Source organism: Podarcis bocagei (genome assembly GCF_964188305.1).
Source record: "Podarcis bocagei genome assembly, chromosome: 15".
NCBI classification, from domain to species: Eukaryota; Metazoa; Chordata; class Lepidosauria; order Squamata; family Lacertidae; genus Podarcis; species Podarcis bocagei.
The window spans coordinates 44,908,764-44,926,111 of NC_138141.1; the positions used below are offsets into that span (position 1 = coordinate 44,908,764).

At 51.9% G+C, this 17,348-nt stretch overlaps 2 protein-coding genes across 3 annotated transcripts; one reads left to right on the forward strand and one right to left on the reverse strand.

Annotated features, from left to right (window-relative positions):
* Positions 1-359: 359 nt before the first annotated feature.
* On the reverse strand, positions 360-9,085 carry TP53I13 (tumor protein p53 inducible protein 13). Of its 2 annotated transcripts, none has more exons than XM_081172176.1 (6): positions 8,937-9,085; positions 7,430-7,504; positions 3,504-3,632; positions 3,145-3,309; positions 2,435-3,056; positions 360-699 (listed from the first exon to the last, which is right to left on the reverse strand). In XM_081172176.1, the coding sequence occupies exons 1-6, from the start codon at positions 9,027-9,029 to the stop codon at positions 575-577; spliced, it is 1,209 nt and encodes a 402-aa protein (XP_081028302.1). In that variant the 5' UTR covers positions 9,030-9,085; the 3' UTR covers positions 360-574. The 2 variants fall into 2 exon arrangements, with proteins under 2 accessions (XP_081028302.1, XP_081028303.1); XM_081172177.1 differs by lacking the exon at positions 8,937-9,085 and adding an exon at positions 8,828-8,890.
* A 2,258-nt stretch (positions 9,086-11,343) lies between these two features.
* ABHD15 (abhydrolase domain containing 15) lies at positions 11,344-15,935 on the forward strand. The gene is made up of 2 exons (XM_081172156.1): positions 11,344-12,574; positions 15,179-15,935. The coding sequence occupies exons 1-2, from the start codon at positions 11,727-11,729 to the stop codon at positions 15,702-15,704; spliced, it is 1,374 nt and encodes a 457-aa protein (XP_081028282.1). The 5' UTR covers positions 11,344-11,726; the 3' UTR covers positions 15,705-15,935.
* The last annotated feature ends 1,413 nt before the right edge of the window (positions 15,936-17,348 follow it).

The following is a 17,348-nucleotide window of genomic DNA, read 5'->3' on the forward strand; positions in this document are numbered from 1 at the left end:
CAGGTGGCACACGCTCTCCTTTAGTACTTTGGCCAGGCTGGAAAGTGTCCTTGAACTTTTGATAAAATCAAATGAATTGCAGAGCTGCAAGGGACCCCAGGGGGTCATCCAGCCCAACCCCCTTCTATAAAATTCAACGAAAAGAAAAGTTTCAAGGGGGGAGGCTCCTTTTCCTACCACTTGCACTTCCCTGGCTGCCGGCATGCGGCTCACAGGACAGTTTTCGCTACCCCAAGCGCCTAGTCCTCATGGGTATAGAACACTGACCCACGCAAAACAGACTGGGCTCTGTGCCTGCAGCGCAAAGCGTGCCTTTCCCCGATCTGCAAACCTCCCGGTTGCTTTAGGGATGCCTCATCCTGCTTTTTGTAGCAAAAATAAAATTTTATTGCGTAAGAAAAACAAACGAAGGCAAGGAGCCAGCTCCTCCGGAGAGTAAACAGACCACGGTCAGGCTGCTGTTTCACCGCAACGCCAAAGTTTCGCCCGCAGACGACCTCCTCTTTGCTCTGTTGGCAAAGCCCAGATTTCCGGGAGGCCTTCGGCTGGACGTCTCCACCCAAGAGGGTCGTCCCTAATCTGAGCTGTCGCTGGTGGACGTTGGCAGAAGAGGCGCCTTGGGTGGGAGCTGCTGCTGCTGCTGCCGACTTCGCTTCTTGCGCCGGGTCTGGGCGGAGAGGAGACGCCGCTTGATCACAGCTGCAAAAGGAGAAAGGAGCGGAAAGACTTTGCAAGCCGGCAGGAAGAGGGGAGGCCAGCCCCATTGCTGACCCCCTGGAGCCAAGTCTCCTGTCGACTCTGGGTCCATGGAGATGTGGAAACGTAATAGGGGACCCTCCACGCCTCACCACGGGGCCAAGCAAAGCAGTTACCCCCCCCCCCCACTGCAGCCAGCCCCACTTAATTTTAGGCAGGGGACCACATCAGTCTGCAACAGGAATGTCCCTGGTCTAAATCACAGCATCTTAAAGTAGGACTAGAGATATCTCATCAGGTATAAAACCGATCAAACAACTGGGTGGCAAACACAGAAGACTCTTCCTGAATGAAAATTTGCATCTGGGTCCTCACTAGCTGATGGCCGTTTCCAAATTACAGTGGTACCTCGGTTTAAGAACTTCATTCATTCTGGAGGTCCGTTCTTAACCTGAAGCTGTTCTTAACTTTAGCTTAACTTTAACTACCACTTTAGCTAATGGGGCTGCTGTGCCGCCACCGTGCGATTTATGTTCTCATCCTGAAGCAAAGTTCTTAACCTGAGGTACTATTTCTGGGTTAGCAGAGTCTGTAACCTGAAGCATCTGTAACCTGAGGTACCACTGTATTATTATTACTATTAGTAGTAGTAATTAATTATTATTTATGACCTGCCCATCTAGCTGGGTTTCTCCAGCCACTCTAGAGGCTCCCAACAGCATAATAATAATAATAATAATAATAATAATAATAATAGCAATAAAAGATCAAACATTAAAAGCTTCCCTAAACAGGGCTGCCTTCAGATGTCTTCTAAAAGCCAGATAGTTGTTTATTTCCTTGGCATCTGGTGGGAGGGTGTTCCACAGGGCGGGCACCACCAGTGAGAAGGCCCTCTGCCTGGTTCCCTGTAGCTTTGCTTCTCGCAGTGAGGGAACCGCCAGAAGGCCCTCAGTGCTGGACCTCAGTGTCCGGGCTGAACGATGGGGGTGGAGACGCTCCTTCAGGTATACTGGGCCTTTGAGGCCGTTTAGGGCTTTAAAGGTCAGACCAACACTTTGAATTGTGCCTGGAAATGTACTGGGAGCCAATGTAGGTCTTTCAGGACTGGTGTTCTATGGTTCCAACCTCTGCCGTGAACTTTTCCAGTGAAGGATGGCCCACCACACCTCTAGGTAACTGGGAGGTGGGCTGCCTGAATGCAGAGACCCCTTCAGCTATGCTAGACGGTAACTGTGAATATTCACCCCCAGAATGACTTTGCCTGATCCAGAAGTGCTGCAAAATCTCAGGAAAAGCTGCGGATCTCCTGCCACTGCTGGACTCCCATCATCCCTGACCCACTGGTCATCCCGGCTGGAGTGCTTGCAAGTTGGGAGTTCGGCAGCACCTGGAAAGCCAAAGTTTCCCCACCCGTCTGCTCTAAACCTTCACCCCTCTTGTCAAGCACAGAGCAGGGGTAGGCTGCATCTTGTGGCAGAGCGTTCCGCAGTTTATCAACAGCCGGCAACCAGCATTTCCCACCCCCCTCGTCAAGCACGGAGCTCGAGTAGGCCGCATCTTGTGGCCAGGAGTTCCGCAGGTTATCCAATCTTAGATTGCTACTGTAAATATCCAACATTTCCCCAGAGGTTAAAATTGGGCACTGAGTGAGCTCTGGATATGTGTATATGCTACAACTGCACCACTGCATGGGGGGAGGGCTGAGACCCCCCCACCTTCCCCACAGGCCACTCACCAGCCACTGTGTCGCTCCCCTCCTCGGTGCTCGTGGTCCAGTAGAGGCTTCTGCCGCGGCGGCACTTCCGGTGGAGCCGGGTGTAAAGGATGGCAAGGGTCAGCACCACCAGCAGGAAAGTGAGGGCACTGGCCGCCCAGGCCGCCTCTTCGGTGCGTGGGGTGGGGACATGGACCCCCGCTTGGGACCCTCTGGCTTCCTTCCTGCCTTCGTGGCCTTGCGCTTTGCCGAGTCCTCCATCTGGACACCGGCATCCCGTGCCGCCGGCCGCTCTCGCCTCGGTGTGCAGGACAGGCAGCGAGGGGCGGATGTTCTGCGTGACGAGGGGCTGCTGCCCCAAGAGGCCGCCTGGCAGGGGCGTCGCACTCGGCTGGGCCTGTCCGCCGAGGTCTATTGACTCCGAAATGCCCTTTTGCTCAGCCTGCAAGCTCAGGGTAACAGGAGGCGGGCCGCCGTTTGCGCCTTTCGCGGGGTTGGCGATTGCGGAATGCCTTCCGCCACCCACGTCTGCTTGCAGAAGGCCATCTGCCCGGCGGCGAAGAGCCCGGCGCTTCCTACCCGGTCTCCGCGGTTTCCGGAGACCTCGGGCGGCTTCCCAGCATTGGAGCAGCTTCTGCAAAGCCTGGGAACGGGAAAGAGGTGCAGGATTTTATCGGTGGTGATTCCTGCAGCGCTCTTCCCCTTCCCCCACCAACCAACCGTCGCCTCACCTGTGCCAGGTGCGTCGGGCACAAACCTCTGCCCGCCGCAGACGCTCGCTTCAGGAAACGGCAGCGTTCCCCACCTGTCGGGGGCTTCTCAGACATCTGCTGGGCCATGTGGCTCTTGAGCCAAGTGACGGCCTGGGCCACGTCTGCCTTTGCCAGCGGCAGGGGCTGCGAAGCAAGAGAGCTGGTTAGCCAAAGTAAACACAGCCCCTTTAGCCATGATTTCTGCGGCGGGTCAGACTAGATGACCCTCGGATCCCAACGACGGTTCTGTGGTTTCCTCCTCCCGCTCCCCAAATCCTGGAGGGCCAATGGCAGGGACCCTTCTCCTTTGCCTGGCAGCCTCTGCCCAGCACACTCACCAAATGTCCTGTGGGGCCGTCATGCGGGGCTCGGACTTGGTGGGGCAGGCAGGCTCGGGCCAGGAGGGTCAGCTCTCTGCGGAGGAACAGGGGAGAGCACTGGTGGTCGAGGAAAACGATGCCCCCATCCTATGGAGAGAAGACTTTTTAAAGAAATGAAGATATTCACATACCATTTACTGATATTGGGTGCTATCTCCTAGTGGTCAGTCCCCCAAGCGCATCTGTCTAGGGGTTGGTCTGGAACTGGTAGGTGGTGGTAGTAATAATAATAATAATAATAATAATAATAATAATTTATTATTTATACCCCGCCCATCTGCCTGGTTCCCTGTAACTTGGCTTCTCGCAGCGAGGGAACCGCCAGAAGGCCCCCGGCGCTGGACCTCAGTGTCTGGGCTGAACGATGAGGGTGGAGATGCTCCTTCAGATATACTAGACCGAGGCCATTTTAGGGTTTTTAACATTTGATTGGAAGCCGCCCAGAGTGGCTGGGGAAAGTCAGCCAGATGGGCGGGGTATAAATAATAAATTATTATATTAATGGGGGTGGAGACGCTCCTTCAGGTATACTGGATCGAGGCTGTTTAGGGCTTTAAAGGTCAGCAACAACACTTTGAATTGTGCTCGGAAACGTACTGGGAGCCAGTGTAGGTCTTTCAAGACCGGTGTTATGTGGTCTCGGCGGCCGCTCCCAGTCACCAGTCTAGCTGTGCATTCTGGATTAGTTGTAGTTCCCGGGTCACCTTCAAAGGTAGCCCCACGTAGAGCGCATTGCAGTAGTCCAAGCGGGAGATAACCAGAGCATGCACCACTCTGGCGAGACAGTCTGCGGGCAGGAAGGGTCTCAGCCTGCGTACCAGATGGAGCTGCCCAGGACACAGAATTGACCTGCGCCTCCATGGACAGCTGTGAGTCCAAAATGACTCCCAGGCTGTGCACCTGGTCCTTCAGGGGCACAGTTGCCCCATTCAGGACCAGGGAGTCCCCCATACCCGCCCGTCCCCTGTCTCCCAAAAACAGTACTTCTGTCTTGTCAGGATTCAACCTCAATCTGTTAGCCGCCACATGGGGCAATGCATGTGCCACAAGCAGACATGAGACAAGGAAGGCAAGGGGTTTGAGCTTGGCAGGTTACAAGATTTCATATAAAGAAGACCGTCAGGCTAGCACACCAAAAGCTGGCATCCCCTTGGGGCATCTGGCTGGCCACGGTGAGAAGAGGATGGTGGACTGTCTGGGCCCCCTCTGGCAGCCAGCCTCTCCCAGGCTCACAGAGTAAGGATATCAGACAGACAGCGTGGTGTAGTGGTTAGCGTATTGGACCAAGACCTGGGAGACTGGGGTTCAAGTCCTCCCAGCCGGCTGTGGGTGACTCTGGGCCAGTTGCCGCCTCTCAGTCTAACCTACCTCACAGGGTTGTCATGGGGTTTAAATGAGGAGTGGGAAAGCATCAAGCAACTTGGAGAAAAAGGCGGGATATAAACAAATCTAAGGGGGTTGGACTAGATGACCCTTGGTGTCCCAACTCTGCTGGGAATCACAAGTGAGGAGAGTTGCCTATGTTGTGCTCAGGTCTTGCTTGTGGGCTTCCCCAAAGAGGCATCTGGCAGGAGGTTGATCTAGATGGGCCCCCTTTGGCCTGATCCTGCAGCCTCTCCTTATGTTCTTATGGAACCTCCAGGTTCAGAGGCAGTCTATCTTGGCTGCTAGGTTTTTAAGGGGTGTTTGGCCACTGTGAGGCCAGGAGGCTGGACTAGGGGGGTCCCCTTTGGCTTTATCCAGCTTCTTTCCGAAGTTCTTACTGGGCCAAGCCGTGCAGAAATGGGGCCTGATCAGCTTGGGAACGATCCCTTTGCCAGCAGAGTTCAAAATGCCTCCTCCGTCCCCAAAGCAGGTGGCAAGAATCCTGGCACAATTGTGCTCCTCGTCCTTCCCATGCTTCTCTGTGGGGAATGAGGGGGGGGGAGGAGAGGGACCGCCTTCAAAATGCCACCTGGGCAATTTCTCATTGGCCCAGAGGAAGGAGGGAGGCGCCCCTGGTTTTGGGTGGGGACCAATGGGAGAGAAGGAGGGGACACCCTTTTCCCGCCTCTGCATGCTTTGGGAATTAAAGGAGAAGGGAAGAAATAGGATCCTCCCGGAACCAGATCCCCATCAAGTCTGAAGCCAGACTGGAGGCCCCGATCCCACACTCCAAATGCAAGCCGAATGGGTCAAGATACAGCAAAATTATGGAAAGAAGCCTCTAGGTGCTGTTTCAGTACTTGGAGGCAGGGAGAGACTACTTTGTTCACTTGGAAATTTGCTGATCACTAAAACCAAGCTTTCGCCATTAACCCCTGGACTGATTTGTCCTTTTAATTGCCCCGCTTTTATCAAGAACTTTAACCTAATTGTCGTTGCAAATGCAGCTGGAATTTGTTTGGCGAAGGGCAGTGCAGAAGGGTTTAAAAATAAATAATATGCATTAATAGGCTGAAGAGAACAGGTCAACATATATAAGGTAAACACACTGAGAATCTGTGCTGTGGACACAAACTAGGGTGGCCTTAAAAGATGGGGCAAATTCACAGAGAAGAGGGATCTCAATGGCTACTGTCCACAAGGTAAAGGTAAAAGTGGATGGCTACATGGGTGGTGCTGTGGTCTAAACCCCTGAGCCTCTTGGGCTTGCCGATCAGAAGGTCGGCGGTTCGAATCCCCGCGATGGAGTGAGCTCCCGTTGCTCTGCCCCAGCTCCTGCCAACCTAGAAGTTCGAAAGCACGTCAAAGTGCAAGTAGATAAATAGGTGCCGCTCCAGCAGGAAGGTAAACTGCGTTTCCGTGCGCTCTGGTTTCCGTCACAGTGTCCCATTGCGCCAGAAGCAGTTTAGTCGTGCTATCCACATGACCCGGAAATCTGTCTGTGGACAAATGCTGGCTCCCTTGGCCTGAAAGCAAGATGAGCGCTGCACACCAAGGTCGCCTTTGACTGGACCTAACTGTCCAGGGATCCTCTACCTTTTTTACTATCCACAATGGTTATGTTCTCCTTCCTCTGTCGGAGGCAGCCAGTGCCTCTGAATCCCAATTGCTGGGAATCCAAAGTGGGGAGTGTTGCTGCTGTGATCAGGTTTTGCTTGTGGGTTTGGCTTTGGGGTACCTGCTTGGCCACTGTGAGAAGAAAATGCTGGACTAGGTGGGCCCCCTTTGGCCTGATCCTGCCAGGCTCATTTCTCAGGTTCTTAAACTCTGGAATGGGGCACACACAATCCAGCTTCCTGCAAAGTTCAGCTTATTTACATTCCTATTTACCTAAAACATTGTTACACCATCAAACGCCCAAGGCACTGAGCAACGTTTAGAAGCCAATATACGGGTTAGCAACCACGACGCGCGCTAGCAAAATTAGTAGATAAAAGAAATTTCTAGAACAAGCACTGGGAATAAGATGAGAGGGAAGAGATGGGAAAATAATACACAAAGAGAGATACCAGAGTCAAAGCATACCAGGCAGAACAACTTCCAACTCTCACCCACCAGGTACCAGGCGGGTCAAACAAACATTCCAGGAAAAGTTAAGAACCGTTTCCAACCAAAATGCCTCTCTTTAAATTAAAAGGTGTTTCCAAGGCACAGGAATGGCTATCAGAGTAGGACCCTTCCAAATATATGCTTTTTAAAAAAGCATGTGATTCACACTCAAAAGCTAAAGGAGAGTAGTATGAATGAGATTTTGATTCCTTGCCGTGAATTGCAAAACCAGAATAAATTATGCAAAATCATGCAAACTGACTGGAATTTTTGATGGTGTGGGCAGGAGAATTTGGCTTCTTGGGGTATGAGAATTTGGACACCTTGTGTGCAAATGTTTTATTTTGGGGTACCAATGCCCCTGAAAATGTTTTCGGATGATTATGGCTTCAGAGCTACTAGCTTTCTACCTGCTGAGGGATTGGCCAGGATACCCCATGACAGCGATATTGCTCTTCGGAGGGGAGATCTTGTTGAAAACTGGGCTGCAAGGAAGAAAACAAACAACAACTTAGAATTTCCTTCCCCCAAAAGATCTCTCTCTCCCCACACCATGTTTTTTATTCACCAAACCCTCCTTTCCAAGGCAAGCTATGTTTTGTCCTCACCTCTTCAATCCTGCCCTTAACCCAGAACCATGAGGACTAGAACCTATGTTTCATTTTTAGGGGAAGAGCCATAGCTCAGTGATCGGACACCCGCTTTGCATGCAGAAGGTCCCAGCTTCAATCCCTAACAGCATCTCCAGGATGGGCTGAGAAAGGGGTCCCTTTCTGAGACCTTGGAGATCCACAGATGGTAGTTGTGGTCCAAAACCTTCAGAGGCCCCAGGGGAGGGCAAAAGGCACCCTGGAAAGGCTATCTGCCGCTAATCACACCAAGGGCAGAGTTTTGAAATTAGACTAGGAGAGGGAGCCAGCATGTTTCAACCTCAGAATGTGAAAAATTTGAATGTGTTGCTTTAAAAGCATGGGGGGGGGGGCGCGGTTCTTCCTTTCTGGTTTATTAGGAGCAGCCAAAAGCCCCAACTGCAGGTCACGGATTGGGCCCAGAGGAGAGCATCCTGACCCCATGGAAGTGGTCCAAAGCAGGCATTATTTGCCCACCCATCTCCTACCATGTCCTGCCAGCAACTTTTAATGGCCAGTCTGTACCTAAACAGGTTTCAGCCAAGCTTTTAATAAGGCTCAAAGCTTGATAGTCCTATCTGCTCCTCTGGAACCCGAATTAACAGGCAATGCATTGGAAAGGAAGTTTTATTCAGAATAGATCCACTAAACTTAACTCTTAGTTTACTCACGTCCATTATTAGCGCCTGTGAGTCTACTCTGCGTATGACTAACGCTGGATCCAAACCCAACAGGCCGAGTGGCGACTTGTTTTTCGTTCAAAAGTTTGTTTTGGTACTAGTCTGCTACTTTATAAAACGTGTGCACTTAACCCCCACCCCAAGACAGCGCTTGGCTCACTGACGTACAGACAGGAAAGTTTGGGCGGCGGGAGGCGGGGAGACGATCGAGGGTTTCCTCAAGAAGATGCGTGGCTGGAATTTAGGAGCAGCCTCTGAGCACGTGCAGAGCGTGCCCCACAGCCTCACAGGATTCACGACCACCGCCTTCTGAGACTCGGGAGGACCTTCTCTTCGGGGCCAAAACACACAAGCTCCCCCACTCCCACCCCAAGCCCGACTCCGTTTCTGGAACCTCTAGTCTCCGCTCTCCTGGTCAAACGAGGGGTTGAAAAAAGCAGCCGCCGCCGAGAGCTTTGCAGCCCCTGAAATCAACAGATCGCGGCGAGTTACCACTAACTTTTAAGGCCATCTCGGTGCAATGGGTCTACTCTGGAGGCGGACTTAAGAGCCCCGCGCCCCAGAACGCCTCCCTCCTTGGCAAGAAGAGCGCGCCGCCTCTGCCTCACCTTCCCCGCCTCGATGCCGGACGCCAGGCTGAGCAAGAAGAGCAGGATCGGGGGCCCCGGAGGCGGCGGCAGCAGCAGCAGCGGCTCCCCCATCCGGTCCGGCGGCGGCGGCTGGGCTGGGCTGGGCCGGGGAAGGCTGGTCTGGTCCCCCGGGCGCCGCCTCCTCGCGCTCCTCCCGTGCGCTCTGCGCGTAAAAGCGCGTCGCCTGGCGGCCGTCGGAGTTCCGGGCGCGCCGGACCCCAAGCTCGGCGGGAAGGCGGAGCCTGGGAAAGAGCGAGCCGGCTGGTTACGGGCCAGGGAGGGAATGCCGTTTCGCAAGCGCTGATCGCCTGGTGAAATCCCTCTTTACCAACTCGAACAGCTGGAAAGGGGAATCGGACAAATGCACGACCGGAGAGATCAGTGGCTGCCAGCCATGAGGGCGAGCAAGCATCTCTCACCGCTGGAGAGGGCGGATGCCCTCGGGTCTCGCTTGCCGGCTTGCTAACAAGGCAGCGGGTTGACTGCTCGAACAGGAATCCCGGGCTAAACAGGCCTTTGCCCCGATACGCGGCAGCCAGCAAGCTCTTCTGAGGTTGCTTTTATTCATTTTATTATGATAATATCCTACCTTTGCCCCAAGGAGCTCCACGTGGTTTACAGAGTCCTCGCTCACACGGATTTTATCCTCAAAACAATCCTGGGAGGTTGCCTTCTTTGGGCTGTTCTTATGTAACCTCCAGGTCCAGAGGCAGTCTATCTAGATTCTTTAGGGTGTTTGGCCACTGTGAGACCAGGATGCTGGACTAGACGGGCCCCCTTTGGCCTGATCCAGCAGGCTGTTCTTACCTACTTACTTGGAAACAGTGGCATGCTCCTCCTTGAATTTCTCTGCATTAAAATTAGATCCAAGCAGTCAGTCGTCTTGATTATTAATTTTCACATCCACTGTTTAAGAAGAGGAAGGCTCCAGAATACCAGATGGATGGAAGTCAGTTTTTGATCAGCCTTGAGTCATAACAGCCAGATGGACGCATCGAGAGGAGCGTGGGGAACGTCAGTCTTCAGCCTCTTGATTTGAAAACAGAATAATTAGCAAGGAACAATTAAAGGCTAACTAATTCCCCCAGTGATGGCTGGTTGCCATTGGGACTGATAGGGCAGAAGGCAGGGAGTTTAACAGTAGGGGGCGCCAGAGCCAATGACAGGCAGAAACAACAAATTCCAGTTTTGTCCTCAAGCTTCCCACCTCACCCCCCCCCCCCCGCTGAAGTCTACAAGGGACAACACTGAGACTAAAGGGGAGGGGGAGCTGATGGGTAGGGCCACCCTCTGGACTGGATGAGGGCAAGTGGGGGTTGGTGGAGCAGTGCCCCATTTCCCCTCCAGGACTAATCACCACTGAAAACAACTAGGAGCAGCACATTTGGGGTGGGGTGGGGAACACACTTCTAAAATATATTTTGGTCCTTTTTTTGAGCTGTGCATTGCATGCAAAAAAATTGGATGTATGTGAAATCTGATGAACAGTTGTGCCCCAATTGCAATGGCACCAAACAGGAATAAAGCCCAAACCAAGCAAAAAATAAGGCTTGCAATAACTTTGCCCAGATTTTGTAGAAGTTTGCGAAAGAAAGAAAGAAAGAAAGAAAGAAAGAAAGAAAGAAAGAAAGAAAGAAAGAAAGAAAGAAAGAACGGCATCTGCAGCCAGGCTATCTCCAGCAGCCACCTGTTCCCTTAAGTCAGGTGTGGAGAATCTTTGGCCCTCCACAGAAGTCTAGTGTCCAGATCAAAGCAAGTGATAGAGCCACTCTAGTCTGCCTTGATCAGACCGCACTTGGAGTACCTGTGTCCAGTTCTGGGCGCCACAATTTAAGAAGGATGTTGACAAGCTGGAAGGTGGGCAGAGGAGGAGGAGGACCAAGATAACCTAGGGTCTGCAGGAGTGGTTGGGGAAGCTGGGGACGCTCAGCCTGGAGGAGAAAAGACTGAGAGGGGATGTGAAAGCCGTCTTCAAATATGAAGGCCTGTCGCAAGACAGGAGATTCCAAGTCAACATTAGGAAGAACTTCATGAGGGCAAGAGCTGGTTGACAGTGGAACAGACTCCCTCCAAAGTGGGTTGCCTCTCCTTCAGTGGACGTTTTTAAACAGACGCCAGAGACTCATCCGTGAGAAGTTCTTTTGCTCTGATTCCTGCATTGCTAGACTAGATGACTCTTGGAGTTTCTTCCGATCTTACATTTCTATGGGTCTATAAGTCCTGATGGACTACAGCTCCCATCATCCCTGGCCATTGGGGCTGATAGGAGTCGTAATTCAGCAAGCTCCAGAGGAGCAAAGGTTACAGAGGGGAAAGTGCCACCCAGACCTTGTGGCTGAACGAGGCAGAGTACAAAAACAGGAGACGCTGGGAGAGAGGGGGATAATCAGTGCTTTTCTTCTGGGGGGGGGATGGTGCTGGTACTCACAGTTAGTGCCAGATTTTTAACCAGTACTTTTCTTACAGGGAAAAGGGTGCCTGTGCTACATACCTTTGTATTCCCCCAGGAAAAAAAGCACTGAGGATAATCACCCCCCTTTGGGCCTCTGGAAGCAGAAGGTGAAGAGCTCTGGAAGCAGAAGGGTTAACCCACTTGCAGGAGCAACACCCATCACCCCTGCTTTCCTGCCCGCCCCCCCCCCAGCAACCCTCAGACAAATAAATTATTTGCTTAAGTAACCAAGCACCAGTTAGCTCCAGAAAAAGCTGGCCAGACTCTCAGCAAGTTCTAGTGAGGTGTTTGCCTGCGGCCCCAGCAGCCTAGAGGCGATGGTTTTTTGGGCTGTGGGCTGCATCCTTCTGGCCCTCCTCACCTGGTGGTTCTGGCAGCCCCAGGCTCCTCCTGGCAGATCCACCGATGGCAAGAGGCAGCCGCGAAGACAGGGACTCACAGAGGAGGAGCACAAGGCTGCTGGAGTCCCTTTGGGAGAAGAGCGGGGGTCTCCTGTAGGGGGCTGCCGCCTCATCTGCAAGCCCTCTGCCCTCGCTCAGGCCCTGGTCAAGAGCTTCTGCCGCTCTGCCCACCTGGAGACCAAGCGGTGGTCCTGGAAGCGGTGGGCAAACCTGCAGACTGCTATGCAGCTCCTGTGGCCCTTGGATCGCCCACTGGAGTTTTCCAGGGACCACCTCCAACTGGCGGACGAGGGCATCGTTGCGTTGGATTGGGTGTCCGGACCTGTGGACGGAGGAAGGAAAGCCACTGACACAGCGGTTCTCCTGGTGGTGCCCAACGCCACTGGGGCGATCAGCAGGAACGTCCAGCAGCTGTGCCGACTGGCCCTCCGGCAAGGCTACCATCCGGTCATCTTCAACCGGCGTGGGCACAATGGCTGCCCACTGACCACCCCCAGGCTGCAGCCCTTTGGCGACCCAGACGACTTGAAAGAGGCAGTGGCATACATCCGGTTCCGGCACCCCACCAGGACCCTGTTTGCCGTGAGCGAAGGGTCAGGGTCAGGCCTGCTGCTCTCTTACCTGGGCGAATGCGGCTCGTCCAGCTACCTGTGTGGCGCTGCCTGCATCTCACCCATTCTGAAGGCCCAGGACTGGTTTGAGGCTGGCCTCCCTTGGCTGTATGAATGGAGTCTCCTCCTGCCCCAGAAGAGGAGCGTCAGCAGGTGGGTATTCCCAAAGCTTCTGGCATAGCCCGCCCTCCCACATTTCTCTGATGAAAATAGGAAAAGCAGGACATGAAGGGATCAAATCAGAAACCGGGACGGCTTCTGTAAATCCGGGAGTGCCCCTGGAAAATAGGGAAAATTGGAGGGTTGGGAATAGGGCCTGAACCAGTAGTATGCGGTGACATTTTTTGAAGGGGAAGAGTTAGGACCAGAGGGGCCAGTGAGGGAGATGGGGGGGGCACATGTCACAAGCATGATGCCTTGATGGCCTGGTGTTGCTCATGTGAGCATCATGCCTCCCTCCCTAACCTGGGCAGAAGCTTTCCAGGCTTTGGGCACAAGGAGAACATTTAGAGGACTATCTTAGTCTCCCTAGTCCACTGACCACATGCCAGTAGCCTGAACTGGTGGTGGTGCACATGGGGGCACCCATAAAACTCCTGAAGGCCCCCTAACACACATACTGCCCCACCCCATGGCCGTTACGTGAAGGTGAAGGTGGTTGCTACCCCCCCTTCAGTTCCTAGAGGTGATGGAGGAAGCGAAAAGACTGGCACTCTTTCCCACTTCCTGCTGTGGCTTTGTGGTCTTCAAAGCCCAGATTTAAATTTACAGGATCTGACTTTTAATCAGATCTCTTTGAAAAAGCAAAGTGTGGGTGCCCCCCCCCTTTCGTGTGAGGGAAACCGATCCGGGGTGGGAAGTGATGAGAAGCTCAAAAGGAACTCCTCCTTCAGTTCAGCTGTGGAACTCCCTGCCACAGGAGGCTGCAATGGACACCGACTTGGTTGGCTTTAAGAGAGGATTAGACAAATTCATGGAGGAGGAGAGGGCTGCTGACGGCTGCTAGTCATGCTGGCTCTGCTCTGCCTCCAAAGCGGGAGGTGGCAATGCTTCTTCTGAATGCTGGTTGCTGGAAACCACACGAGACTCTTGAGATCGAATCCTGCTTGCAGGTTTCCCATAGGCATCAGGGTGGTGGCTTTGAGCATAGCACGTTGGACTGGTTGGGCACTGTCCTGACCCAGCAAGCTTGCCTTCTGTGCTTAAAAATCTCAATGACCCCTTATAATAATAAATAATAATGTAGCAGGAACCCCCCACCCCAATCATTCTGTTTGCACAAACTTCACACACACTCACACTCACACACTACATACGCCACATTTCTGTTATAAATTCATAGAAAATCAACCATACATCGGATTTGCACTGTTCCATTTTTATTTTACTCCATATGACAAGGACTATCAAGGGGGGGGGGGGGCTTGGTTCTGGTCAGCCATAATCCCTTCACCATCCCAGCACATCCACAGGAGCCCTGCCCAGTTGCTATGTCAACCCTGATAACCCCAGACAGAAGACAATCAAAATCACAAAGAACTTGCATATGGGAATGGATTCAGCACAGACTGAAACAAAGGACAATAATCAGATCTTCCCTCTGGGGGCAGGAAACTGCAAACCCCCCTTTGTCTCCTGGAAGTGACTCCTGGGCAGGGGGAAAGGAGGAACCAGCCAGGTGACAGGACACTCAGGTTACCACCACAACTCCTCCCTCAACCCCTCCTTTCTGTAATGTATGCATGATGTCAACCCCTTCTGTAATGTATGCATGATGTCAACCCCTCCTTTCTGTAATGTATGCATGATGTTTCTGGGGGTGGGCTTGACCTGGAGGATGGGAATTTCAAAAGTTTTTATAAGGTCTTGCAGACCATCTTTCTGGGTCTTTCCTCTCTTTTGCAAGTGAAGGGAATACCCTGTTGCAACAGTTGAAAAAAGGCCAAGCCTACAGGCTGCTGTTTTGCTCCAAGTTATCCTGGTTGGTGTCTTTGTTTTTGTCCAAGGGAGCCCTCGGATTTTTCCGGTAACAATAATAAATAACAATAATTTATTATTTATACCCCGCCCATCTGGCTGGGTTTCCCCAGCCACTCTGGGCGGCTTCCAACTGAATATTAAAATACAATAGCCTATTAAACATTAAAAGCTTCCCTAAACAGGGCTGCCTTCAGATGTCTTCTAAATGCCAGATAGTTGTTTTTCTCTTTGACATCTGAAGGGAGGGCGTTCCACAGGGCGGGCACCACCACCGAGAAGGCCCTCTGCCTGGTTCCCTGTAACCTCACTTCTCGCGATGAGGGACCTACGCGCTGGACCTCAGTGTCCGGGCAGAATGATGGGGGTGGAGACACTCCTTCAGGGATACTGGACCGAGGCCGTTTAGGGCTTTCAAGGTCAGCACCAACACTTTGAATTGTGCCCGGAAACGTCCTGGGAGCCAATGTAGGTCTTTCAAGACCAGTGTTATGTGGTCCTGGTGGCCATTCCCAGTCACCAGTCTAGCTGCCGTGTTCTGGATTAGTTGTAGTTTCCGGGTCACCTTCAAAGGTAGCCCCACGTAGAACTCTTGATGGTGCCTCTTGGATAGAGAAGCAGGGTGTTTGCAGAAATCAGCCTCTTGTGCAAAGGTACAATTTGCATTTGTTGCCCTGCTTGCTTTCCCTTCCGGCCCCACTCACCCCTGGCATGTGGCCCCCTGGAAAATGCGGAGCCCAGCCTGCAAAAAACTTCCCCACCTGCTGCTCTGTGTTCCAGGTACACCGAGGCCCTGGAGAAGGTGGTGGAGATGGACAGGGTCCTTGGGAGCAGCTCCTTGCGAGCTTTTGAAGCTGCCCTCTTCTGCCCACAGTGGAGGCAGAAGATGAGCTGGGAGACCTACTGGGCCAGCAATGATCCCCTGCGGGACGTGGACGAGGTGGCCGTGCCTGTCCTGTGCCTCTGCAGCGCCGATGACCCCGTCCGGGGGCCCCCCGAGGACACAATCCCATGGGAGCTCTTCCAAAGCAACCCTTTCTTCTTCCTGCTGCTGAGTCCGCACGGAGGACACTGCGGATTCCTCGGGAAAGATCCCAAAGGCTCCTGGGGTAACGCAGTGGTGCTGGAGTACCTGCAGACCCTGGCGGAGTTTCTCCGAGGGGAAGAGAGGGTGAAGGACAAGCCCCGCCGAAGGACAGCCACTGCCCAGCATCGCTGCTGCCGGCGGCGCGGCCCTCTGCGGAACAGGGGGGCCGCCCTGCCTGGCCTCGACCTCTTCAGCTGGCAAAGGTCGTACACACGGTGACAGAGCAACAGGCTGCGCACGACTTGTGGAGCAACCAGGAACCAGGAATCCTCAAGGGCAAATGAGCCGGGTATTTTAAGGGATGTAAGGGTCTCTGTCCTTGCGGAAAGGGAGCGACAGAATATTTGGCCCACATCGTTCTTGCCTGTGGTGCCCATAAAGACAGCTGAATTTCGCTGCAATTCTTCTTTTTTTCAATTTTTCAAATTGATTTTCACAGAGTTATAAACACAACAAACTTACAAATAAACTAAATAAATTAACTAACAAATAAACAAACATAAATCATAACCTTATTAAAGCTAATCTTGTTAACATTGTTAAGTGACTTCCTCGTATCCTCCTAGTTGAATTTCAATGCATATCATTTTAACAGTTTTCCAAATCAAGATTCTTATAAACTTAATCACTTAACATAATTTTATCTTCCCAATTCAGCATTAAACATGATAATTCATCACATTACTTATTTAAATCCTAAACCTAACTGGTAATTGCAAGCTTTTTCCAATTAATTTAACTTAATGTATTTAACTAAATAATCATTAAATTTCGTCCATTCTTCCTTTCTCTGCAATTCTTGCATTGAACAAGGTGGGACTAGATGCCTCTCTGACTCCCTTTCCAACGCTATCATTCTTTGAATTAAATGGGCAGCTCCTGTCATCTCAAAACCTCCAGGAAGGGCTTCTGAATGGGATCCAACCTACCTTGTTGCAGATTTGAACAAATTATTAGCAGAGGCTGTGATTAGGTTTCCCCCTCTGGCTGCTTAACATGGAAGGAAAACTCCCCCATGGTACAGCTGTCCTGTCCAGCTACAGTTCTTGTACATTAGCTTTTTTTAATCTGGTTCCTGATTTTTAAAACTCTTTGCTCACACGTTTTAAGGTATCCTGCTGTATATCTTAGCTAAGGTATTCCTTGTGCAGTATTTTACATCATTTCTGTCTTACAACCCACTTGTACGTTAGGATACTTGGCTGCCAGTGCGCTTGGTTTTGTTTTGCTCGGGTCCAGGACAGCATCATAATAAAGAATCTGTTATCTGTCGTTGGGAAATTCTGGATTACTCCGACCTGCTCTTGCGATTTGGAACAGCCTTCCACGGGGCTGCAGTGGGCAGATGGGGGTTGCCATTTCAACTTGCTACAATGCCCCCAGCCCAGGATTGAATGAAAACAGTGGTTGTCCTTTATCTTGCCACCTACAGTTCAAATTCTTATTGATGTTCTTCTTAGCTGCTTTTACTGTAAAGCGCTTCGAGTCCCTCTTGTGAGAATAAGTAAGAGCAGGGGTAGGGAGCCTGTGTCCCGGGGGCCAAATTTGGCTTGTGAGCTTATCTGGCCCTTGGGATTCTCCCCAGCCCTGCAGTGCACCCTCGTTGAGCTTATTGCCTGGCTAGAAATGTTGCCTTCAACTCTTGTTTACCTGGAGGATGAAGAGGGATGTGTAATATAATTATTTTTATTTTATTTTATTTTATTTTATTTTATTTATTTATTTATTTATTTATTTACACTTACACACACACACACACACACACACACACACACCACACACCCCCCCCATCTGTCTGGGTTTCCCCAGCCACTCTGGGCAGCTTCCAACACAATATTAAAATACAGTAATGCATCCAACATT